Genomic DNA, 26066 nt, shown 5'->3' on the forward strand with positions numbered 1-26066 from the left:
CACACGTACACGTGCACACACACACACATGCACACACATACACACACCATGTACCATGAATACGCCCGTCGCAAAAGAAGCACAAAAATATGCGAATGCACTGGACGTGCACCCACAGATTTTCTCTAAAAGCAAGGATAGCGAACAAAATCTGAATGAGACAGATCAAGACTTGCGCCAGATAACTCTCTAATCCACACACCTGGCGAAGCCAGGTGAATCGACCACCAATGCACACCTGGTCTACACCACATGGAGGACATCTGCATAAAACGGCAAAGACAGTTATCTATGCACATCCTACACTTGCTGGGGTAACTAGTGTAGACAGCATGCTGCTTTGATAGAAGCAGACACTTAGATTCACTGGTACCTTGAAGTGAAAATGGAGTTACTTTACCAACCAGCCTCGGCTACTGAGTACTACCAACCCAGAGCCAACAGACATACCAACAACCTCAGTCATGAAAGATATTATAGTAAGGACACACTGGATTGTGGAGCCGAAACCAGTCCAACTTCCAAATGCTTACACACACACATACACACACGCACACACACACACACACCACACACGCACGCACACACACACTCACTCACGCACGCACACATGGACACACATGCACTAAACACACTTCAGTGCATACTTGGTCCATCTTGTAAAAATTGGCGGTTTTCTTCGCATTTGATAATAAGTTGATTTTTCGGTGTTCTGCCTGTGTTTCACGGCATGGAAGCACCGATTCACCGTTCTAACACAACCATTGTGCATTGCTTCCGACGACATGGCAGCACAAATCATCACAGAAGTTGCGATCGGTTCGTTTGAGTCTTTTCACTGGAGCTGGCGCCAACGAACACTTCCGTCAGCGCAAGAAATCGCTGCAACCTCTGTTCCAGTCCATAAAATAAGTCGGGATGTTCGCATTTCAGAGCGAAGGAGAATACACTTTCTGCTTACTTCCAGCTGTCTGGTGGCGAGAATGGTTGACCGCAGGGAGTGATAGAAAAGCTGGAAAAGTGCTTCGCGAGCTTGAATTTCAATGCTCGCACATTACAGCGCCCAGTGAAGAGTTATCACCAGCAAATCGCTGACGAAGAAACTACAGCTCATGTAGACATCTCCAGAACATGATACCAATCTGGCAGACACACTTTGAAGCTCACAGAGGACCAGGCAAAGGAGCTAATCAAAATGTACACCAAGTCCTGAGGGAAACACTCGTGCAAAGGACTTTCAGGAAACCAGCCGAAAAGACTGGTGCAATGCGCTGTGACTTAGGAAGTGAGGTGCAGTAGATCTACACATAGGTGTTACATCAATCAAGAGGAAGCTATCACTGCGGCCAAACAATTTTCAAGCAGTTGTCATGGCAACCGGCAGTGGTGATGTAATCATAGGAGTGTGCTGATCACTGACCTGATTAGACTCGATCACTCTCCGTCAGCAAACTGTTCATCTGCTCAAGCCGTGTTGTGTACAGTTGTCCATAACCCTTGACGATGTTGCACAGCTTGATGTAGCCATCACGTTCCTGTGCCATGATGATATCCAGCAGCTCACAGTTGTGGGCTTCCTTACCACGGTACTGCTCAGTGATCATAAGCTTGTTGATCTGAGCAAGATCCGTAAAGAAGCCGTGCTTCTGCGCTTTGCCACGTAGGCCAGCAGCACCTAGTGATTGCAGCCAGATGTGGATATCATCAATGAAGATGGCATGCTTGAATGGGTTCTTCAAGAACGTTTCTGAAAAGCAGAAAGGAACGTGATCATATATTGATGATGCCAATATACAATCTGATCCGGTACTGTTTCTGCCAAAGCAGCAAAGGCAGTATAAATGTTCTGCAGACAAAGTGCCTGTTACGTCAAATGATCAAATACCCTTAGAAACTATTCCAGCCCGTCAATTTTATTAAATAAACAACGAGGAGATAAAAGCTTTCCCTGATAAGTCTTTCATGAAAATTGATTACGAAATTTTGCTTTTAGATTCATCATATTCTTCTCTTTTTGTTTCGTATCCTCTGCCTCACTCATACTATTCTTGACTTGTTTTATCGGTTGAACGCGTCCTTATCGACATCAAGCTTTTAAGTTGTGCATTTGCGTCATAATGCATGCTGCCAGAACACTCTGGTTGACTTTGCTATGAATGAAGGCACAGTTTTCACATCTGACAATAACGAGATTGTTTCAATACTTCTATACCTAGATACCTGACAGTAACGAGATTGTTTCAATACTTCAACACCTAGGTACCTGACAATAACGAGATTGCTTCAATACTTCTACACCTTCGTAGATCTACCTGCCGTGGAATTTGCATTCACGGTGCTTGCAGAACTTTTCTCACGGTGCGTGCAGTACTTTTCTTTTCTCCAGCACATTTCAGGACAGGATGATACAGATTTTGCTCTCGCTCGTTTTTGCTCTCGCTTTCATTTTTAAAACTCACACTTGTGAATTTCACTGCTGTTGTTCTTAGTGTTATTTCTCTAACTTAGATTTTCTATGATAGCTCCATTTTGTTTTAGTGTCCTTTAGTACAACAACGATTCGTGATGAGTGGTGCACGAAAACTTGTTCGAATCCTTGTTTTCTCTACACAATTTCTGCATATTTTCATCGCTTTATTGTACATTGTCTCCACCGATTCACATTGTATGAATAAAGTGTACACAAATGTTGATTCAGCTTGTCTTATTGATTGCGGTTATCAAATTATTGTCTCCTTGCCGTTTGTTAAAGTATACTTATACCTCTCCATATTCACCCTATCATCCCTACAGCCCAACAAACGAGTCACGTTGGTCATACATGTATATGTACGCAGAACTAACGTAAGTCGTTGTTACTTCACTACACACTGGCATGTTCTTGCATGAATCGGAGAGTGATGTGTTCCTGACAGAGTCTTGTTCAACTTTTTGTTAGGATCGATCGTGTAGACATACAGCACCGAGTACTGCTCTCTTTACAGTAAGTATGGAAAAGTGGTGAATAAGTGGTGAATATCAAGCAATATCAACCATTTCTGTTGATGGTCAATTGCATGTGGGTGAATATGGGATGAAGTATAAGCCAGTGTATATAGAGCAAGAAGGTAGACAAGAAGGTATGTATTTTTGTGTGTTTTCGTGTATGTATATAGCATACAGACAGACTAAGACAACAATGGTAACAGCACACAAATTGAAGGGCAGTTGAGTGCAACTAGATAAGAACAGTATAAAGAGAGCAGTCTTATGTTAAAAGCAATAACGCACCTGTTTCTTCAGAGAGCTCTGCTTCATCCTCCTGATACAGGTTTGCAATGCGTTCGTCCGTTGACCACATGGCATGGCTGAAGATACACATGCACACACACACACACACACACACACACACACACACACACACACACACACACACACACACACACACACACACACACACACACAAACACACACACACATTCAAAATGAACAAACATGGAACATACTAACTATTTGATGACATAAATCGATCCTTGCACACACATGTACAGGGGCGTCGGAACCGGTGCGGCAGGTGCGGCCAAAGCCGCACCAATAATTTTCGAATTTTTTTGTCTTGTTAGTGGCTTGTCGACTCATCGACAATGCGGTGTATCATCAACATGCATATTCTTTTCATTATTCTAAAAGGCTTTTAGGCCCAATTTTCAAAAAAAATCCCGGTGGAGGACCCCGGACCCCCCCCCCTCTCACACTTTGGCCGCACCAATGTTAAACTCCTTCCGACGCCCCTGATGTAGATGCCCATATTGCTGGCCGCACTCCTGAGCGCATTTCTGCTCACACTCTTGCCCACGCCCAAACTCCTGCCCACACTCCTGTCCGCACACTTTGCCCACACTCCCCTGCCCACACTCCCCCCCCCCCCCGCCCACACTTCTATGCCCACACTCCCCTGCCCACACTTCTCTACCCAATCTTCTCTACCCACACTCCCCTGCTCACACTCCCCTGTCCACACTTCTCTGCCCACACTCCCCTGCCCACACTCCCTGCCCACACTCCCCTGCCCACACTCCCCTGCCCACACTCCCCTGCCCACCCTTCTCTACCATGGCTCCGGGTTCACGGATGTGTGTTTACTTGCTGACATTATACCATCCTTGGTTAGTGCACCCACACAGTTACTGGCCACAGCGTGAGCGGACCTAGCTTCCCCAGTTGACTACCTTTCAGAAGAACAGTGTACACTCTGCCCACACTCCCCTGCTCACACTCCCATGCCCACACTCCCCTGCCCACACTCCCCTGCCCACACTTCCCTGCCCACACTTCTCTGCCCATACTTCTCTGCCCACACTTCTCTGCCCACACTTCCCTGCCCACACTCCCCTGCCCACACGTCTCTGCGCGCATTCCTGATCACACTCCTACCCACACTCCTGCCCACACTCCTGCCAGCCTTTATGAACATGCTCATAGTCCTCCCCTCACTTCTCTGCTCGCATTCTTGATCACACTCCTGCCAGCCTTTCTGAACACGCTCATACTCCTCCCCTCACTTCTCTGCTCGCATTCTTGATCACACTCCTGCCCACACGCCTGCCAGCACTTCTTCCCACACTCCCTCCCACGGTACTCAGTCCTGCCTCCACTCCTCACTACTGCCTACACTACTGCCTGCACTACTGCCTACACTACTGCCTACACTACTGCCTGCACTACTGCCTACACTACTGCCTACACTACTGCCTTCACTACTGCCTACACTACTGCATGCACTACTGCCTGCACTACTGCCTGCACTACTGCCTGCACTACTGCCTACACTACTGCCTACACTACTGCCTGCACTACTGCCTACACTACTGCCTGCACTACTGCCTGCACTACTGCCTACACTACTGCCTACACTACTGCCTACACTACTGCCTGCACTACTGCCTGCACTACTGCCTACACTACTGCCTACACTACTGCCTACACTACTGCCTACACTATTGCCTACACTACTGCCTACACAACTGCCTGCACTACTGCCTGCACTACTGCCTACACTACTGCCTGCACTATTGCCTACACTACTGCCTACACTACTGCCTACACTATTGCCTACACTACTGCCTACACTACTGCCTGCACTACTGCCTACACTACTGCCTTCACTACTGCCTACGCTATTGCCTACACTACTGCCTACACTACTGCCTGCACTACTGCCTGCACTACTGCCTACACTACTGCCTGCACTACTGCCTACACTACTGCCTACACTACTGCCTACACTTCTGCCTGCACTACTGCCTACACTACAGCCTACACTACTGCCTTCACTATTGCCTACACTACTGCCTACACTACTGCCTACACTATTGCCTACACTACTGCCTACACAACTGCCTACACTTCTGCCTGCACTACTGCCTGCACTACTGCCTACACTACTGCCTGCACTATTGCCTACACTACTGCCTGCACTACTGCCTGCACTACTGCCTACACTACTGCCTACACTACTGCCTACACTACTGCCTACACTACTGCCTACACTACTTCCTACACTACTGCCTGCACTACTGCCTACACTACTGCCTACACTACTGCCTGCACTACTGCCTACACTACTGCCTGCACTACTGCCTGCACTACTGCCTACACTACTGCCTGCACTACTGCCTACACTACTGCCTACACTACTGCCTACACTTCTGCCTGCACTACTGCCTACACTACAGCCTACACTACTGCCTTCACTATTGCCTACACTACTGCCTACACTACTGCCTACACTATTGCCTACACTACTGCCTACACTACTGCCTACACTTCTGCCTGCACTACTGCCTGCACTACTGCCTACACTACTGCCTGCACTATTGCCTACACTACTGCCTGCACTACTGCCTGCACTACTGCCCACACTACTGCCTACACTACTGCCTACACTACTGCCTACACTACTGCCTACACTACTGCCTACACTACTGCCTGCACTACTGCCTACACTACTGCCTACACTACTGCCTGCACTACTGCCTACACTACTGCCTGCACTACTGCCTGCACTACTGCCTACACTACTGCCTGCACTACTGCCTACACTACTGCCTACACTACTGCCTACACTTCTGCCTGCACTACTGCCTACACTACAGCCTACACTACTGCCTACACTACTGCCTACACTACTGCCTACACTATTGCCTACACTACTGCCTACACTACTGCCTGCACTCCGGCCTACACTTCTGCCTGCACTACTGCCTACACTACTGCCTACACTACTGCCTGCACTATTGCCTCCACTACTGCCTACACTACTGCCTACACTACTGCCTACACTACTGCCTGCACTACTGCCTACACTACTGCCTACACTACTGCCTGCACTACTGCCTGCACTTCTGCCTACACTACTGCCTACACTACTGCCTACACTACTGCCTACACTTCTGCCTACACTACTGCCTACACTACTGCCTACACTACTGCCTACACTACGTATAGAATCAAGCATGGAAGGAAGGGCTTGGTGGAAAATTCATGCCCGCGTGTGTACGCTCGAGGGCTTGCCCAAGAGCGTACACACAAGGGCATGGAGTGCCCGAGTGCGTATGCCCGAGGGCTTGCCCGAGGGCTACGCACGAGGGTACGCATTTTCCATCAAGACCTTCCTACCATGCTTGATTGTGTTTCAAACATACCGCATACATCAACAAGCAAACACCAATCACCGATCAGCACGTCCTGATAACGTCCGGAGCTGAAAATGAGCACGGGGGCATGAAGGTATAAAAGCGAGACTCCTCTAGGGGTGGTGGTCGGGGACGTGGAGGATTCAGCTTGTTAGTTTCAGCTCCGTACGCTCGAGGGCTTGCCCGAGAGCGTACGGAGCTGAAACTTCACCTTGCTCGAGATGAAACTAACGGTTACTTCAGAACGAAACTTCACCTTGCTCGAGATGAAACGAACGGTTACTTCAGCACGAAACTTCACCTTGTTCAGCTGAAACGGAGCTGGAACTTCAACTTGTCAGTTGCAGCTCCCAAGCCCTTGAGCGTACGGAGCTCAGAACGAAACTTCAGCTTGTGACTGTGAGTTTGCCCGAGAGCATACGGAGCTGATACTTCGTGAGCTGAAACTTCAGAAACTTCAGCCGTGCGCTCGAGGGCTTGCCCGAGAGCGCACGGAGCTGGAACAGCTGGAATCCGAACATGGAAAACTGACCCCGGTGATTGCCACTTTACTTATTTTGGATTGCTAAGTTCAGAGCAGATAGATAGGTGCATGCTCTTTTATTTCGCTTACCAGAGCAAGTAACGTCAGTTCACAGTCGAATGTACATGCGAACTGAGCTGACAACGAAAAACTGCCAGTGCCCCAGACCCTTGCCGAGCTACGCTGATAGATGGCACCATAGCCTGGCATTTGCATAGCAATTAGCATGCATGCAGGGCATTGGATGTCACCGTACTCCGTAGCATGCTAGCAGGGCATTGCCATGCCGTAGTCCAGGCAATACACACAATTTCTGCCCTGGTACAAGTCGATGCTGATTGGCCGTCGGATGGCAACAAGCACGTGATATGTTTGAATGCCTGCACTACTGCCTACACTACTGCCTACACTACTGCCTGCACTACTGCCTGCACTTCTGCCTACACTACTGCCTACACTACTGCCTACACTTCTGCCTACACTACTGCCTACACTACTGCCTGCACTACTGCCTGCACTACTGCCTACACTACTGCCTACACTACTGCCTGCACTACTGCCTACACTATTGCCTACACTACTGCCTACACTACTGCCTACACTTCTGCCTACACTACTGCCTACACTACTGCCTGCACTACTGCCTGCACTACTGCCTACACTACTGCCTACACTACTGCCTGCACTACTGCCTACACTATTGCCTACACTACTGCCTACACTACTGCCTACACTTCTGCCTACACTACTGCCTACACTACTGCCTGCACTACTGCCTGCACTACTGCCTACACTACTGCCTACACTACTGCCTGCACTACTGCCTACACTACTGCCTACACTACTGCCTACACTTCTGCCTACACTACTGCCTACACTACTGCCTGCACTACTGCCTGCACTACTGCCTACACTACTGCCTACACTACTGCCTGCACTACTGCCTACACTATTGCCTACACTACTGCCTACACTACTGCCTACACTTCTGCCTACACTACTGCCTACACTACTGCCTGCACTACTGCCTGCACTACTGCCTACACTACTGCCTACACTACTGCCTGCACTACTGCCTACACTACTGCCTACACTACTGCCTGCACTACTGCCTACACTACTGCCTACACTACTGCCTACACTTCTGCACGCAGTTCTCTTTACACACTTTACCCAGGCGCGTAGCACCGCTGTTGGCGTTGGTCCGGCCAGGGGGGGGGGGGGGGGGGGGGGTGGGGGGGGGGGATCTCCCCCCGGAAATATTTTGAAATTAGTGTGCAAAATCCTGCATTCTGGGCACTTTTGGCATCATTTTACTATTTCCAAGAAAACAACTATGGACAGCATTCAAAGCCTGTTATCTCCTCCACCATTGAATAGGTGTACACAACTCTCAGCAAAACTAGCGAGGAAAAGAAATGCAGGCAAGAAATAATAATATGTGACAGATGGCGTAGAATATGCATTGAAACAATAAGTATGATATTTATTACTGTGCATGGTCCCTGTTGTGAAACCACAAGTTCTCGAGAGTGAAAGGCCTTCTCGCTTGTGACATTGTGTTCGTTCCAATGCAGCTGTATCCCGACTCCGCCGTACCGCTGATGTTTACGACGTAGTATACGCTACATGCGCTATGTGCGGTTTGCTGTGTGCGCTGTAGTTGTATGTTGTATGTGTATGCTTTTCTCATATACGCTGTCATTTTCACGCTATAACTACCTGGTGGTTTTAGTGTTAGTTATTAAGTTGTTCATTCAGTTATTCAGTTGTTCATTCAGTTGTTCATTCAGTTGTTCATTCAGTTGTTTATTCATTCATTCATTGTCCATTGTTGTTAGTCGATGGAAGTGAAATATACTGTTGAGAATACATAGTTGTCCTCGTGCCGTGTGGGGTCGTTCGTTCCTGATACTTTAGAGAACCGGAGGGTTCACAACATTTGGCGACCACGCCAGGATACGAAGCGAGCATGGCACAGGAACTATGGATCATTGAAGCCAGCTTTATCGCTAACGGAATTCGGTATGGATTTGAAGGCGATAGGTTGAGAGAATACGTGGAGAAGAGGCTCCGACAGAGCGAGGAGTTTGAAGAGCACAGTGCTAGACGGCAAGAGGGTGCGCTCCGCACAGAGTTTAACGAAAAGCTCAAGAAGATGGACGAGCGCATCGCCGTCAGTACATATTATGAGGAAGCAAAGCGAGATTTGCTTGCCTCGCCCGGAAGGACGCCGGACAAGGCGTGTAAGACTTTGCTTACAGACAAGCAGCGGTCAGAGGAGTATTCGAAGCCAGTGGGAGGATCAGATCCAAGGCCCACTGGGTCGGTACAGTGCATGGCGACATCGGTCGGAGACGCTCAGAAGCAGCTGGAGTCTCGGCCGAACGACGTAGAGGCGCAAGACGTAGAGGCGCAAGACGTAGAGGCGCAAGACGTAGAGGCGCAAGACGTAGAGGCGGAAGAGTTGGAGGCGGAAGAGTTAGAGGCGCAAGACTTAGAGGCGCAAGACTTAGAAACGCAAGGTGTAGAAGCCGAGAAAATGAGAAGGGCGATACTACTGGTTAGCACGGAAGAAGTAAGCGGCGAGACTGTGTGGAACACAGAGAGCCGATGTGTGTCCTCGGATTCCGCGCCCGCTCCGGGTCGAAGCAGTGTACCGGTGACCATGTCGTGTGTGACAGCCCACATCGTCGAGCTTTATGACATTTTCGGTTGTGTGTTGTCTGGTCCAGCGTCTGCCCCATGTCGAAGTGGATCAGTGACAGTGTCGTGTGCGACAGCCCACAGCGGCAAGCTTCGCGATGTCGAGTGTTCTGAATTGGTGGGCATTAGTGATATTCCACCATGGCCACCACCGCAGCAGCAGATGACGCGTAGTAAGCCCCAAATCGTTTGACTTGTGAGTTGTTGTACGGCGGTGAGAAGCCCTTTGGTGGGGAGAATGTTGTGAAACCACAAGTTCTAGATAGTGAAAGGCCTTCTCGCTTGTGACATTGTGTTCGTTCCAATGCAGCTGTATCCCGACTCCGCCGTACCGCTGATGTTTACGACGTAGTATACGCTACATGCGCTATGTGCGGTTTGCTGTGTGCGCTGTAGTTGTATGTTGTATGTGTATGCTTTTCTCATATACGCTGTCATTTTCACGCTATAACTACCTGGTGGTTTTAGTGTTAGTTATTCAGTTGTTCATTCAGTTATTCAGTTGTTCATTCAGTTGTTCAATCAGTTGTTCATTCATTCATTCATTGTTCATTGTTGTTAGTCGATGGAAGTGAAATATACTGTTGAGAATACATAGTTGTCCTCGTGCCGTGTGGGGTCGTTCGTTCCTGATACTTTAGAGAACCGGAGGGTTCACAACAGTCCCGCTGCTGTGTGCGAAAGCCAAAGCCACGGAAAAAAGACAAGAAGAGCAATCACAGGCAAACTGCTAGCTGGGTTACTTAGCTGCAAGATCAGCATCCGTGAATGTGCCAAATATTTAGCGGCGGTGATCACTGCTGGTGACATCGACGAAGCCATTGCCCAACTCCACCACAGACAGTGCATCTGTCCTGTCCTTGTGCGTCTGGAGGAGCATGACTGAATTTAACCGACCCTAGCCCATTGTGAAGCGGAGATAGGTCTTGATTCTCCGCATTGCTGAGAAGGATCTCTCGCTTATGGCGTTGGTAGCTGGGCTTACCAGAATCAAGCACACCAGCTTCACAACTTCAGACAGAAGCTGCCTCTGAGATGTGGAGTAGCCCCGCAAGAACTTCAGCACCGACCTAAACGTGACATCGTCATCAGAGTTCAGATGCGTCTGAAGGAGGGAAAACTGGGTCAGAAGGAGGTTGGAGTCGAGATCCTCGCCGTACAACTCTGTCACTGCCTTGAACTCGTCTGTAGCGTCAACCCCTTTGGCACTCTTGAAGAGAAGGTTCTCCATCTTCGTGTATATGGCGAAGCCCTTCTGATTAAACCGGGTCTGGATGGAGGACTTGGCACTGTCAAGCACTTCATAATACAGCTGCCGATAGTGGCCTTCCGGGGAGCTGGGGTGGTGTGCTGGCTCATCTCCACATTCATACCTCTGTGGACGTTTGCGTTTGCGAGGGAACTGCGGTTCAGAGACATCAAACTGGTGACTTTTTGCCACAGTAGCCTCCCAGAACATCGAGAATGAATTCTCTGTGCGCATCTTTGTGATTGTGTCCACCGTCAAACGTGCTATATTCTGGGCTTGGGCAGCAGACATTGTTGAACTCTGGAGGGAAACAAAAAGGTTGTCACCATGTGCCAGGACGAGACGGGCCAAACTGATTCCAAAGAAGGAGTTGAAAGTCTCCATTTGAGCCTTCACTCCGATTACGCGAGCACGCACGTCGGGGTACACACTCCCAGCCAGAACTTCATCCCACAGTTCTTGCAAGACCAGATAGTTATTCAGGATGCTTTGCAGACTCTTGCCTCGCACTGTCCAGCGGGTCGGGCACAGCACACGGAATCCTGGTGTGTGGGGCGAGATCTTACCCTTCAGGGCGTCAAATCGGGCATTCCGTTTTTGCGAGTACTTAATTAACTTGCTGATCTCGCAGGTGACATCGAGGGAATCTCTGGTCAGCACAGTCGTCTTGATGGTGTCGCACAAGCCAGGTTCAGAGAGTGCCCGTAGCAGTGCACAAAATTAGCCCTTGGCTCTTCATCTCCCAACTGCTTCGCGACACCAGATCTGTGGCCAGCCATATTTGTGGCACCGTCGTAGCATTGGCCTCGGCAACGGTTGAGTCGGTTGGAGGTTGAGTCGCAGCATGCAGTCCCGGATAGCCGCAACGATCGTATCTGCAGATATGTTTTCAATCTGGCACAAACCAACGAAATCTTCATGAGCTTCCAACTCCTGGTCAACCCACCGGAAGCACAACGCCAGCTGTTCCTTGTAAGATACATCTGCGCACTCATCGGCCATTACGCTGAACACCTCAGCAGTATGGATGGACTTGGCCACATTCCGGGTATGCTATGCGACATTAGCTGAAGGATTTCGTTCTGGATTTCGGGGGAGCAGTACTTATCCACTCGTCGCTCCAGCCAAGCATGCAACTCGGGAGTATGTAGCTTCTGTAGTTGCAGCAGTTGCATAAAGTTCGACTCTGCATCGTCGTGGCCACGCAAGGGAAGACCTTGGCGACCCAAAAACTTCATGTTCTCTAGGATTCTCACGAATATTCGCCGATTCAGGGCTTTCTCCTTGGCATGGGCTTGACTTAGCGCCTCACCAACGTCCGAGACAGTCTGCGGTAGCACAAGCATCACCTGGACAGCGTCGATATGACACAGCGACTTTTCGTGCCGGCGGAACCCCTCCGTGGCATCTTTCCAATTCTTGAAGGCCTTAGAAATGAAGGCCGAGTCCTTCGATGGCGCTTTCAGCTTCCCTTGCTGATTAGCAAAGGAACACAAATGGCAGGTCACAGAATCCGTCGACTCGTCGTAGTGCAACCAGTTGAATTTATCGAACCAAGCTGGTTGAAACGGACGCTCAACGATCGATGTTCGCCCGAAACTTCGCTTTGGAAACGCAAAGTTCCGAGGCTGATGAGCCTCCATGGTGTCCACACAAGCAGCAATCAGAGAGAAAAAAGACACACAACTACGAGAATTCTTTGGAAAAAGTGGAACACAAAAAGCAGCGGATCAGCGAAGGCGTGCAAGCGAAAAGCGTCCGGGTATGTGCATCACACAGTGTACATGGTCGTAGGCCATACCGGTAGCCCTATATGCACGTACACTCGCATGTGTTACGCTTAGGGCTCCCTGGTGCAAGCCAGGAAGTCGTACGACCCCCTACGACTCCCTGGTGTAGGCCATGCAGCCTTGCAGGGCCTTCAAAAAAACCTGGTCGGGCTAAAAAGTGGTCATGTCATTAAGCAAGCAGTGTAGGGAAATTATTGCCACTGCCTACTGACCAGTACTTTGGCCGAGTGGTTGTGGGCTTGCCTGCGAGTCCCAAGGTTCTGAGTTCAAGACCAGTGCTGACACCAGTGAGCGTGTACGTTGTTAACAAATGCTGTGATGCAAGCGTGAAGCACTTTACATGCAGTTAACTGCTCTGACAACCACTGTCAACTGTGTACTCACTACACTGTATTCGAAGTGAGGGTAACATTGATGCAGCTAACGAGGTTTGCACCTTGTCAGGCATTGCTTGTGATACTTACTAAGTTACCCTCACTGTCACGTGCTACATCTGCCACCCTGGTATCTCAGGCATGGTGGTGGCCTTGTTCAAGCAAAACTTCCTAAACTGGTTGTGTTTCTCAACACAATTGCATAGCCGGTTTGGTTGCGTATCTGCGATCTTTACTTTCTTCTGCTTATGTACTTCAAATAGGGAAGGGTGTTTTAAATAGGATCTGGCAACTACACAGCTCAATAAGACCTTTCTGCTTTCTAGGGATGACGCCACCGCCACATGAAAATACCACATGAAAAGACTACATGAAATGACCACATGCAAAGGTGTCAGATGCCGCTTTTTTACGGATGGAGAGGAAAATTCAGATCCACCAATTACAGTATTTGGGCAAAGGTGAAAACCCACTTTCTGCATCAATGTTGCCCTGTTTTCCACACCTCGTGTTCCCAACTCACTGTGGTGTACAGCACAGTTGAAGCAATCCTCTTCAAGTCAAGACTTGCCCATGATACATATACCTGTCATTGCACAATCATGGTCTGAGATCTCACTCACTGCGCCGGGCTGGCTCATTATGTTGGAAATGGTGCAGTACATTTCACTGAACTTTACACAGGACTGATTCAACGGTTCTATACTTCATTGTTGAGTAATGCATGCGTAGAACTTACAGTGGTGAAGTGGATAGGAAAATCCCACAGCTTCCATGACCAGTGTGATGCTCAGCATGGCCTGATACATTCAACAGGAAAGAACAGAAAACAGATTTAAAACTATCCCTGTCTCTGTGCAGAAGTATTCGATTATAGGAATGGGTATCAAATCATCAAGGTTAGCATAACACATACCTAACCAGTCATGTGTTCATTATCCACAGAGAAAATAATTCATTTGTTCGCATAGAATCCCATGCAAACTGAAGTTCTCTTTGAGACCTGAGCAAGCCCATAGATCAAGTTGTGTTGCAAGATAGTGTGAAGTAGACATTTGCACACAAGTAAACTAACACTAGCATACAGGGAGCACACATGGTGTATTGAGCACATTCAACTTTACCAGCATCATCTTGCCGAGCAGCAGTGGACTGACTGGCTTGATCAGAGTGTGACTGGCTGCCAGAAGGAACGCTCTCCGCGGAGTCTGATTGAACAGTGGAGGAAATAGCTCCGTCAGAGACCGGCTGGACGGCTTGCACCCGACGCTTCCGGAACATGTCTGGAAAATCGGTCGCCAGCTGCAGTGCGGAGAGTAACAAATATACAAACAAGCAACAAACATGGCTCTGATATCAACATCAGCTAGTGTCAATATCATCCACACCACTGAGAGTGAAATCAATGAGAGGTACACGGCCAAGAATACATTGTGCATTGCGTAATGGTAGGTTACAGATGTTTTGTTGAGTAAAATGTTAGAACAACTTGCATACATGAACAGAGATACATAGGCAGAGAGGGGGAGAAGTAGAGAGAGACTGAGAGAGAGAGAGAGAGAGAGAGAGAGAGGGGGGGGCAGAGAGAGAGAGAAAGAGAGAGAGAGAGAAAGAGAGAGAGAGAGAGAGAGAGAGAGAGGGAGAGGGAGAGAGACACTGAGAGAGAGGGGCATACGCAACAGGCGATCACACTCACCAGTTCTTCATGCTGCCGTAGCACCTTGCAGATCTTTGCAAAGCGCTGGGCGTTCGGTGATTTCACTAGCAGCTGGTAAAGCTTGGTCGAGGTGTGATGGTAGTCGGTAACTGCCCAGCTGTGGACCAATGCTGCTGCAGTGTGTGGATGATTACTGTGCTCACGTGATGAAGATGGTAATGTAAGGCCCAGGCAGGTGGCTAGTGCAGGCAGGTCGGACTCACCAAGGCTTTCTCGGATGGACTCAAAGGACTGTGCAGAGAGCAGTGAGGCATGGTTGACCGGCCATTCGAGAAGAAGCGAGGCACGATCAACGTAACGTTGGCTAGTGGAGAGATGAACCTTTGTTGCTACGGATGATCGGACTTCCTCTGCATCGTACACAGCGAAATCAAACTTGTCGCTTGGCTCGTCGAGGTGCTGACGAATGGAAGCAGAGCTGATGATGCTTGTGGAATAGCTAGTACCCGGGCTATACTGTGCTGCCAGGTCACCAAACACCTTGCGCAACAGAGCCAGCAGACAATAGCCATCTAGCGTATCTTCAACGGGCGCATGGACAACAGCGACAGCTTGGCGCAGGCTGTCCGTGACGGAGATGCAACCACGGGCTGTAGAATGGACTGGAGCCACTACCACCAGATTATTCCAGAGCTCAGCAGGAATGCCGTGAAGCTCGTGGAAATAGGCGTACAGCTCTGTCTGTAGCCGGATAACAAGAGCAGTGGAGAAGCAGTGCTGAGTCGTGAAAGAGACTCCTGCGCACGCCGACCGAGATGATGAATCTTTCTTGGCCAGTGAGCCGAGGCAGTTGTCAGCGGTCGGAAGACGGCTAGGTGCCAGGATCCTTTCTTTCTCCTGCAGCAACACACCTAGTTGTATTACCATCTGCAGCAGCAGAGGGCCTTGGCCTTCTGCTCCCTCGAAGCTGTTAAGCTTGTCAAGGACTTCCTGGACCTTTGCAACACCATCTTTGAAGTGGAGCATAACTTCATCGTCAAGCCCAGGTGGTGCGAAGATGAGACCAATGACCTTGGAGAGCAACCAGTTGGGTCGGTTAACAATGATGTCGTCCAGCTCAGGTGATGAGAAAGAAACAATCTAGAAACAAAAACACGATATGCAAACCCATACACACAGCAACACACATAATTGTAAGCCGACACACGATATATGCCAAAACATGGATACACACACATTCCACACGCATGCGCAGACAGGATATTAAAAAGGCCAAATACCTCCAAAATAATACAAAACAAAGCAAGTCACCCAGGCAATCCTCGATGCGTCATGACATCACACTTTGCCAGACCCCACATTTAGTGGCAATGAGAAACTGTTAAATTAAATGAACCCTCCTAAGTTTTAAAGAAATGGAAGTAAGGGAAACGGGTACAGATGCCCTGGCTTGAGTTGCGCGGAAATCAGTGTCGTATCCTCTCATGGACACAGATACAACCCTCTGGTGCCAGCCAAAGCAGGACTATGCCGCGCACCTTCAAAGAAACTCACTGTTGAAGATCAATCCACAAAGGTGTAAAGCACAATGCACCCGTTGTCAATGATTTCTTTTTCAGCCTAAAGCCAGCAATCTGTTGGTGATGTCCCCTGTCAAGCCCCAGCTAAGCAATTTGTGCACAGCAACACACTAAATCTTTCCCACAATTTTTACTTCACCTTGAAGTTTCCAGCAGCCTTACACTTACTAGTATCGGTGTATAGCTGGTCTAGCACAAATTAATAGATCATAAACTACAGCTAATTGCAGGATGGGCATCGTAATGTTCTAGATATGGGCTGTAAAAGAAGTAGGAACAAATCAAACCGGTTGCATCTTTCCCTCAAACCAACGAATAAGAACAAATCTAGTTTAGGGGTCGTTGCAAACGTTTTTTGTTGTCCCTGAGACAAGCATCATTCGTTGGAGGGGTGGAGGGGGGGGGCAAAAATCGCAAGTCGACCAACACTACAGTCAATTCCTCGGAAACTGTCTCGCTGGCTTTTGAAAGCTCGATCTGGGCTGAATTGAGGATCAAAAACCCACTTTAAATCTCAAAAATCTCATTCTGGGTTTGGGATTTGCTTCTCCACATATTTTGCCGTGGCATACCGGTGCAAATTTTATAAACCTGGCTGAATGTCTACTATGTGAGGGAGACACCAAAAAGGTAGGGTGGCAGTTTCCAATAAATCGGGAAAAAATCACAAGTCGACCGATACTTTACATATGTACATGACTACATATACATGCATGCAATTTTCATCATCCAGCATAGCAAGCTGTGTTTGTTTCATAGGGAGTGGAGGGTGTGCGAGTAAGAAATGAGCGATGTTCATTTCAGGGACGATAAAACACTTTTGCGACGATCCCTTAGAAATGTATATGACGTAGATGACATACATCATAACATGAAATACATCTACTGCAAGTAAATTGAAATTACTCTATCTGCAGAGTATGTACATACCAGACCATACGCATTGAGGATCTTGCGATATCGACGGATTTGTGCGGTGTTGATGCTATCTTCATCGTCATCATACTCTACGTTGCTAGCAGCACAAAGCTGTCGAGAGAACTCCCGACTTGTTGAGAATGGCTCTCGGATGTTGTCATGCAGTTGTGCCAGTACTTCCTCTGCCTGCCCGAGCACTTTGGGTTGCTTGGGAGATTTCTGAACATGAACATCAACACAGTGGGTTAATTAATTTTAACCCTAGAACAGCCAATGGTGTCATTTGACACCGCGCGAGTCAAACTTATGGAATTACCGAAATATGGCTAATCAGAATAAGCTCAAATCTTGTTACTATTCCTAATTTTGCTTCCTCTTTCGTCTGCCATAAACCTTTGATTTGTAATTGATGAGGTACCATAATGGCGAGTACGTGTACATATACCTAGAACGGCCAACCAGTGTCATTTGACACCTGCACTATAAAAAGCCATTATTGCAGTTAGATGGAAACAATATGAACACATTTCGAAGGTGTCGGCCATATCGAGTTGCTTGTATGCCAACCAGACAAAAGAAAGGTACATGTGCAGGAAAATTGCTGAATACAGGACAAAATATATGATCAACATCCAACCGTCGGGCGAGAATCGTGAATTTGTGGCGGGTAACCATTAGTGCACAGATTAAACAAACACTCCTCAGCTAATGTCCTTGATACTGCTCATTCCCTTTCATTTTCCTGTAAATTGCCCCAGAGGAGCCATCGCGGTCTGACGGCCAAGGAAATACTAGAACGGATGTAGCCTATTACCATGCATGAATCTGATGATCATGAAAGATAAATTTCCTACTTTATCTTCATTTTATTGCTGTTCAAGTGTAGTAACCATTGGCAATGGTGAATCTGGTCTGTCATTGAGGGTGAATCGTACGGTCACAACACCTGAGTACCTGTGGATTCAGAATGTATTGAGGTTTACGAGCCTCCAGAGAGCGGACGAAGATTATGGGATAGTCCAGACAAGGAATTGTCAGAAACAGTTGCAGGAGTTGTGGAGACCCCGAAATGGATAGTGTTGAGGAAGAGGAATTGCAACTCTGCAACCTGGAGATGGTACACCGCATCATCGCAAGGATGGTGCTGTGTAGATAATCCTTCTAACAACTTGACGAGCTAATAAGGCTCTTGAACCAAACCTCTTCCTCACCCTCTTCAGGCTAAACGGTAGGCAGCCGCTGGGATGCCTTCTCTCTCTTTAGAGGCCCTGGCTGCTGCAGAAGGTGATTGCTAAGTAAGAACTAATAACTTCATCATCAGTGCATTACTGGTCTAGAAACTGTTGGAGAAGAAAGAGTTGCAGTATGAACCACTTTGGTAAATTGAAGTGAACTACCATGTTACCTCATTGCCAATAATAGCGGATTGAATTTTGTTTTTCAAGATAACATTGTAGGATGCAAAGACGGTAGACGTAGAAGGTAGAAGTAGCAAGAATTATCAATGGTCCGCCTAGTGTAGACCACCTAGAGCCATATGTTTTACATGGTGAGAGTAGGAAGCCCCACATCGTCCAATTCTAGCAAAAGACGAGATATGTCCTTGACCGTTTCGATCGAATGTAGTGGATCTACTCAACAAAGACTATTCCAGAAGATGTCCCCCTGCAAGGCGGTGACATAAATGAATAGATGTGACAGGCATCAATGCCTTCACAACATCCCAGAACTTTGCTAGTTCATGCACATCCAGAAAACGCTCATTCCTGCACTGGTCAATAAGCTTGTAGATAGTCATGGCATCTGGTTTCCAAGTGCCAGGCAAGGAGAAGAGAAGGGTATACCTCTTTGAAAGAGTCTAAAATGCAGTCGTTACTAGCCTAATATTGAAACCATGTCTGCCAGCATATGTGTCAGCTTGGTGAAAAAAAGATGCTCATAGTCAGTTGATGTTTGTACTTGTTACTGTGTGTCATTCATCGTGACGGTCGAGTAATCCGATTATGCCAAAGCACATATTCCCGAAAAGCAGTTCCCCATGTGCCCAGTGACGTTGACACATTGCTTGTTATTGTAGCAGACCGAACAAGGTTGTTTTCAACTCTCATGGGAAATTTTTACCTTCCCTTTTCTTACATTAATCGGACAATTATGGAATTGCTTTCCACCCAAAATTACCGCTATAGATTCTGTTTCAGAATTTCGGACACAATTTTGCGCTCATTATAAACAGCATATATTTGCCTGCACAAGTCGTTATAAATTATTGATCATTCTCACTGTTAGGAGATCATCCAACAATTTCTCACCGCTCAAAACATCCTCTACATAGGCAGCTGTACTATGTCCACTTGTCACTGTGCGCTGTTCTTCCTGTTATTGCTGCTCGCTGACAACAGGTACTTCCACGTCTGGCGGAGTGTGACTGTCAAGTGTCAGTCCGCTCCGAAAGTAAAAGTTCAACTGGAACAACAGCGACTTCATCACTCCCACTGTTTCCTGTTGGAGCGGCAGCAGGAGTTGCGCCGCCAGAGCAACGCTTTACAAAAAATCCAGGCTCTGCTGGCTAGAGCTTGGCCTTTGGGGATGTCGCTGAGACATCGAAGAAAAGTCCTCGAGTCAACCAAAACACGATTCAAACGAGGATGATCGCCCGAGCCCTCGGCATTCGAATCGTGTTTTGGTTGACTCGAGACTTTTCTTCGATGTTTGTCCGTATACTCTACGTTGAAGATGCGTCGAGTGCGTCCCAGCAGGGATCACACTGTACAGTGTACAGTGTACACAGTCAGGTCACCCTCCGTGTTTCTTTAGCCGTGCATGCTCACTGTAGTCTGTAGACCATTAGTAGACAGTACTCTGGATTGTAGTCTGTACAATCAACACTAGTCACCAGCTCGAGCACCGCTTTTGGACGATCGTTTCAGGCCGCGCGCGCCCCGAGCCTAGCCTAGCTAGCCCTGGCGCCCTGCCTTTTATTTTTCGAAACCAATGTAGAAACTTTGGAGGGGGGGGGGGGGGGGGCGCGCCCCCCCCCCCCCCCGCCCCCCCCCCTCCCCTAAACCCGCCACTGCTTTTTGGAGGCTTAAAAGCCTGTCAGAATAAAAGTCGGTACTGCGGCTACCCTATGGAGGGGATAGATCACTGAAATGTTTGTCTATTGCCGACAAAAGAGACCATGAACAGAAGACAATAAACACAACGAAGTTTTGTGTAGTCATCATCATCATCCTCTGCGTTGTCGAAAAAATAATAATAGTGAAATAAAAATAAAAATAATAAACGACACTATGCAGCTGTGTAAGCAGTAGATGCACAGTGTGACTGCCAGGCATCTCTGTCAGATGCCAATTGGCAATTCTCATGCAGAGACAAACCAGTCCACGAAACGATATTGTCAGCAAAGGAAATCTTCGGACGACCACGCTTTTCTTACCATCCACGACAACAAACATCACGTCACGTACAAGGTCGCAGGCAGATGGGCGGCATGTGTGTCCGAAATAGGTCAGTTTGCGTATCTTGACCCTGGCTAGCAGCTGTCTCTGTACTCCCAACTCCACCAGGAAACTTTCATTTGTGCGCTTCTCCATCCAGGATACTCTGAGCAGACGTCGGTAGCACCACATTTCTGCTGCCTGTATTCGTCGTTCATCTGTCTTCCGGAGAGTCCAACTCTCAGCTCCATACAGCAGGACAGACCACACAAGGGCATGCATTATTCGGATTTTCGGTTGTCTGGAGATGTTGTGGTCTTTCCAGATGTCAACTAACTGCAGCATCCGCTCTTTCGCCATAGCAATTCTTGACCGAATATCGAGGCTGCAATCACCGTTTGTTGTCTTCCAGGATCCCAGATACTTGAAACTGCTCACCTCTGCAATTCGTTCTCCATCGACCACAAGTGGCGTTGAAGCAGTATCGTTTGCACCAGCAGTACAGGTTCCGATATGCATGATCTTGGTTATGGACAGGTTCAGTGCCAGGTTCTTCTCTCCTCCAGCGTTATTAACAGCATTGCTGAGGGTAGACACTTCTGATGGATGTGCACACAATCCCGTGTCATCTGCATATCGTAGGTTCGACAGCAGGCGTCATCCGATGCTCACACCGATACTGTCCACATCAGCAACACGCATAACACTCTCAGTATACAGGCTAAATAGATGTGGGGACAAAATACAGCTCTGCCCAACACCCTTCTTGATGGCGAACTCTAGCGAATGCGAGCCATTCCATCTGATAACTCCGCTCATCCCCGTGTAAAGATTCTGGAGCAAACAAACTATAATGGCGAAGGAAACCAAAATCCAAAAGGCAATCGAAAAGATGTAAGTGGTTAACTGTGTCAAAGGCTTTACGATAATCGATAAATAAAATGGATATAGGATTCTGCCATTCAAGAGATTTTTCGATAATGATTTGTAGAACACAGAGCATATCTACAGTACTGCGACCAGCTCGAAAACCAGCCTGCTCATCTGGTAACTCAGCCTCTATCTTCTCTTTCATACGATTCAAGATAATTGTCAGAAGGATCTTGCTTGCATGTGACATCAGAACAATGGTCCGATAGTTGGAACACTCCTTACCTGATCCAGCTTTGGGTAGCACGACGATTTCTTGACGTTTCCACGCTTTTGGCAATCTCCCTGTTTTCCAAATCTCCAAAAAAAGTTTATGTAGGAATAGACCACAAACTGAGGATGCATGCTGAATCAGTTCCGCCACGATCCCATCAAGTCCAGGGGCTTTCCTCTTCTTCAAGGACAATATGGCTCGCTCAGCCAAGAGAGGCACAGGCTCAGGGGTAATCAGTGGCGATGGAAGCTCCTCCGCACCATTCTCCGCCGAGGCCGAACACCCTTGATCTCCTGACAGCTGGCCAAATAGCTGCTGCCCATATTCACACCACCGCAGCAATACATCTTCCTTCTCCGTCAGGGTCGTGCCATCAGCAGCATTGATACATGCTTGATTTGGCCGGAATGATGATTTTTAATGGATTTAATGGTGTTGAATCATGGTTCCTCCCAGAAGATTCAATGTGTTTACATTTATCCTCTAACCACTTTCTCCTGTCACAGCGAATCCTTCGACGCACTTCTAGTTTCAGATTCTTGTATTCTTGGTCCTTACCAGTGCATCTGGCTATACGCTTTCTTTCTACCAGAGCTATCACCTTCTCACTGATGCAGGGCTTGGGAGGCTTTTTCCTTTCTCTGCGCCCAACTACTTCCTCCGCAATCTCCATAACTCCCGCTTGAATCTGATCCCACAACTCATCTGGTGTGTATTCCTGGTCCTGCAGCAAGCTGAAACGATTTTCAGTCGCCACTGAATACTTTTCCGAGACGTCAGGATTCCGCAGTCTCGCCACGTCGAACGGTCGCACAGCCATAGACTTGCAGCGAACCTTACGGAAATGCTTGGTGCGTCACTTCAATGTAACTAGATGGTGACCAGTGTCACATTCAGCACCAGGGCGAGCTCTGGAATCCAGCACACTTGAGAACCACGACTTGCTGATCATGACATAGTCGATTAGATTACGGGTGCAACCATCAGGAGATATCCATGTGTAGCGACTGCGCAGATTGTGCTGAAAAGCTGTGTTACAAACGACCAAGCCATTAATCCTACAGAACTCTGCCAGCATGTCCCCACGTTCATTGCGCTGTCCAAGGCCATAGTCCCAAACACCGCTTTCAAAGTCTCTCCCAAGTCCCAACTTGGCGTTGAAATCGCCCATGACTACACATACCTGACGACTCTTCATGGCGTCAATGACAGCTTGCAATTTTTCATAGAAATCATCTATTTCCTCTGCCGAGCATGACGAGGTCGGCGCGTACACTTGAATGATGGTAATAGGGACAGGAGTTGCCTGTATGCGCACCACCAAGAGACGATTTGATACTGGAGTATATGATAATAAGCTGTTCTTCACCGCTGTGCTCAGAACGACAGCCACTCCGCCATATCCACCGTCCGGCGAGCTGCTTGAAATTACCAACTTGTCACCACTGGCGAAATGGTCTTCTCCGCTCCAACGCGTTTCACACAGACTAAGAACATCCAGCTTGAGTCGTTCCATTTCCTTCAGCAAAAGATCTAGCTTGCCCAGCTCTCGCAGAGTTCGAACATTCCATGTCCCAAACTGATACGCTCATGAGTTTTCCGTCCCTTTTTTTGTTGGTTTCCTCCAACTCCTTTGCTGACCGTTTCGTGGAGCGGCTCTCTCAAAACTTTCTTCATGAAACAAAACAAACACCGCTCGCACTGCTCGCCCACTACTCCACAGTCTTCGGCAAGAATAAAACAAGCACAGAAGGTCGCCATTACTTTCTGTGCTATCCATGTGCACCAAGAGAGCGGAGCACCAAAAAGTGCAACCGCTCTCCACCAGTGCACATCTTTGTGTAATGGAGGAAGTGTATTATCCTCATGAAGGGAAGAACTTCCATAAAGGTATGGTGAAATAGAATGTTGTTGCAACTGCGAGTTTCCCACATGTGAGATGATCAAACAAAAGGCATCATGCCATGAACAATAGATGAACAATAAAACACCACAGTAAGAACAACTACGCAAGCGCAGCACATTTTTCCACAAGCATCCGCCATTTTTTCTTGTCTAGAGCCAGTTCAAAACAGTCAGAAATATCAATAGCGGCGTGCTTTGGATCATTTTTAATATTGTCAATCCATCTGAGATGGGGTCGGCCACGTGGGCGCTTGGTGTACCGGGTATTAATTGCCATCTCCAGTGCTTGGTAGGACGCTGAGTTATGTCCATCGCGAACAACATGGCCCAGCCAGAGCAGCCGACGTCTGCGACAGGTAGTGCTGACTGGGTCTTGTCGCGTTGAGGAGTACACCGTAGCAATTGACATGTGGTGAGGGTACACAACACCAAGCAGGTACCGCAATTTTCTTCGGTGACACGCATCCAGCCGATTACTGAGTTGCTGTGTCAGGGCCCACAGTCCGCAGTTATACAACAGGATAGGCAGAATGAGGGCAGAGAACATACAAAGTCTGGAGCTCAGTTTATGACGCTTCCATGAAATCGAACCGAACGCTCTATTTGCAGCACCTATTCTTGCCTGAATATCCTCTGCGGACCCTAACAAAGAGTCAAGCAGCTTGACAGATCGCCAAGAGGAGTCGGCTTTAGTTACTGTAATATATTGTGTTTTCTGCATATTTAACATTAGGTAATTTGAATTTTTCACTTGATTTCTCCACCATCTCCTCGACTTCTCGCCTCTCCGTATCATGGATTGTTGTGTCGTCTGAATATTGGGTGGTTGGTGCTGGAAAAGATAAGTGCGATAGCTTAGGATCAAGGTGGCGCATGGCACCCTCAGCATACACATTGTATATGATGGGAGAGAGCGGATCCCTTGCACTACTCCGATATTTGTAGCAAATGCTTTGCCTAAATGAGAACACTCTCACCGTCGTGTCCGAGATCAGAGTGGCAACGACATCAGTGGCAGCTCCAGAGTCTGAAAACTGCGCCAGCGCCTTCTCACGGACAATGGTATCAAATGCACCGCTGAAGTCTAATAGTGCGGCAGAGTATTTCCAGTCATCGAGTAGTGCACGTTTGCACATGACACGGGTATAACAACTTCTTGAGCATATCAAGACCAATGCAATGCCACAAGAGCATCCTGCACCCGAGTATAATGTGCTTGAAGAAGGAGATTCTTCAGATGCCAAAATCTCTCCGCAGGACAAGAAGATCAAGATTCTGTGGGATTTCGCCATCCGGTGCGATCGCTTCACTAAGCACCGACGGCCTGATATTGTTCTGGTGGATGGATCTGCCAAGAAGGCCCTGATCATTGACATTGCTGTACCTGGTGATCCACGCGTTGCTGAAAAGGAAGTTGAGAAACGTGCCAAGTATCAGCTTCTTGCTTGCGAAATCCATCGCCTATGGCAAGTTGAGACTCAGATTGTTCCTGTAGTAGTTGGGGCTTTGGGCATGTTTCCAAACAGTTGCCAGGATACCTTGACACCATCGGTATCACCAGCTTCTGCTCTGCTCTGTATCTGAATGACAAAATAATGCTCTCCTTGGCTCGGCAGCTATCCTGTGTAAGGTCCTTGCTTTGTAATGCTCTGGGGTGGGTGGCGGAGTTCTTTCGGTCCTATTTTCCTCCAAACTCTCTCATGTTTCCTATGATCGATATTTAGAAAAGGGTTGTGTGTTTCTCTTTGTTGTTTACCTACCATCATTTAATATCTATATGATGCACGGCCCCACCTTTGGCTGCTGGATTCTAGCTCGATGGGTGCCTATCTCTAGCCTTCGGCCGAGTGATCATGGATAATTGGATAATTCAAAGGATGAGTCGGGGAAGTGAACTGCCTGAAAAGATAAAAAATCACCAGACCCCTAGGACCTTGTCCTGGTGGCTGAGTAGATCAGCCACGTGGTCTTGGACCAAAAATCGCTGATCCATATTTTCCCTCGTGTCAGGCCATGATCCAGGCACCATCCCTGCAGCTTGCCACTTTCTATGCCGCACAATATTTTGTGAAGGTCATTCTTGGAACATCGTATAAGGTTGCTTTCCAG

General features: G+C 48.0%; 1 protein-coding gene across 1 annotated transcript in view; it reads right to left on the bottom strand.

Annotated features, from left to right (window-relative positions):
* Nucleotides 1-26066, bottom strand: part of LOC135826967 (uncharacterized) — an 86903-nt gene that overhangs the window by 1741 nt on the left and 59096 nt on the right. Inside the window, exons 7-12 of the mRNA XM_065339494.1 lie at nt 17484-17690; nt 15013-16113; nt 14441-14618; nt 14056-14116; nt 3271-3347; nt 1421-1747 (exon numbers count right to left, since the gene is read on the bottom strand). Coding sequence (XP_065195566.1) covers nt 1425-1747; nt 3271-3347; nt 14056-14116; nt 14441-14618; nt 15013-16113; nt 17484-17690 — 1947 coding nt within the window. The 3' untranslated portion in view covers nt 1421-1424. The remainder of the gene's footprint in view (nt 1-1420; nt 1748-3270; nt 3348-14055; nt 14117-14440; nt 14619-15012; nt 16114-17483; nt 17691-26066) is intronic.

This window comes from Sycon ciliatum, chromosome 11 (genome assembly GCF_964019385.1).
Source record: "Sycon ciliatum chromosome 11, ocSycCili1.1, whole genome shotgun sequence".
In the NCBI taxonomy this organism is placed as follows: Eukaryota; Metazoa; Porifera; class Calcarea; order Leucosolenida; family Sycettidae; genus Sycon; species Sycon ciliatum.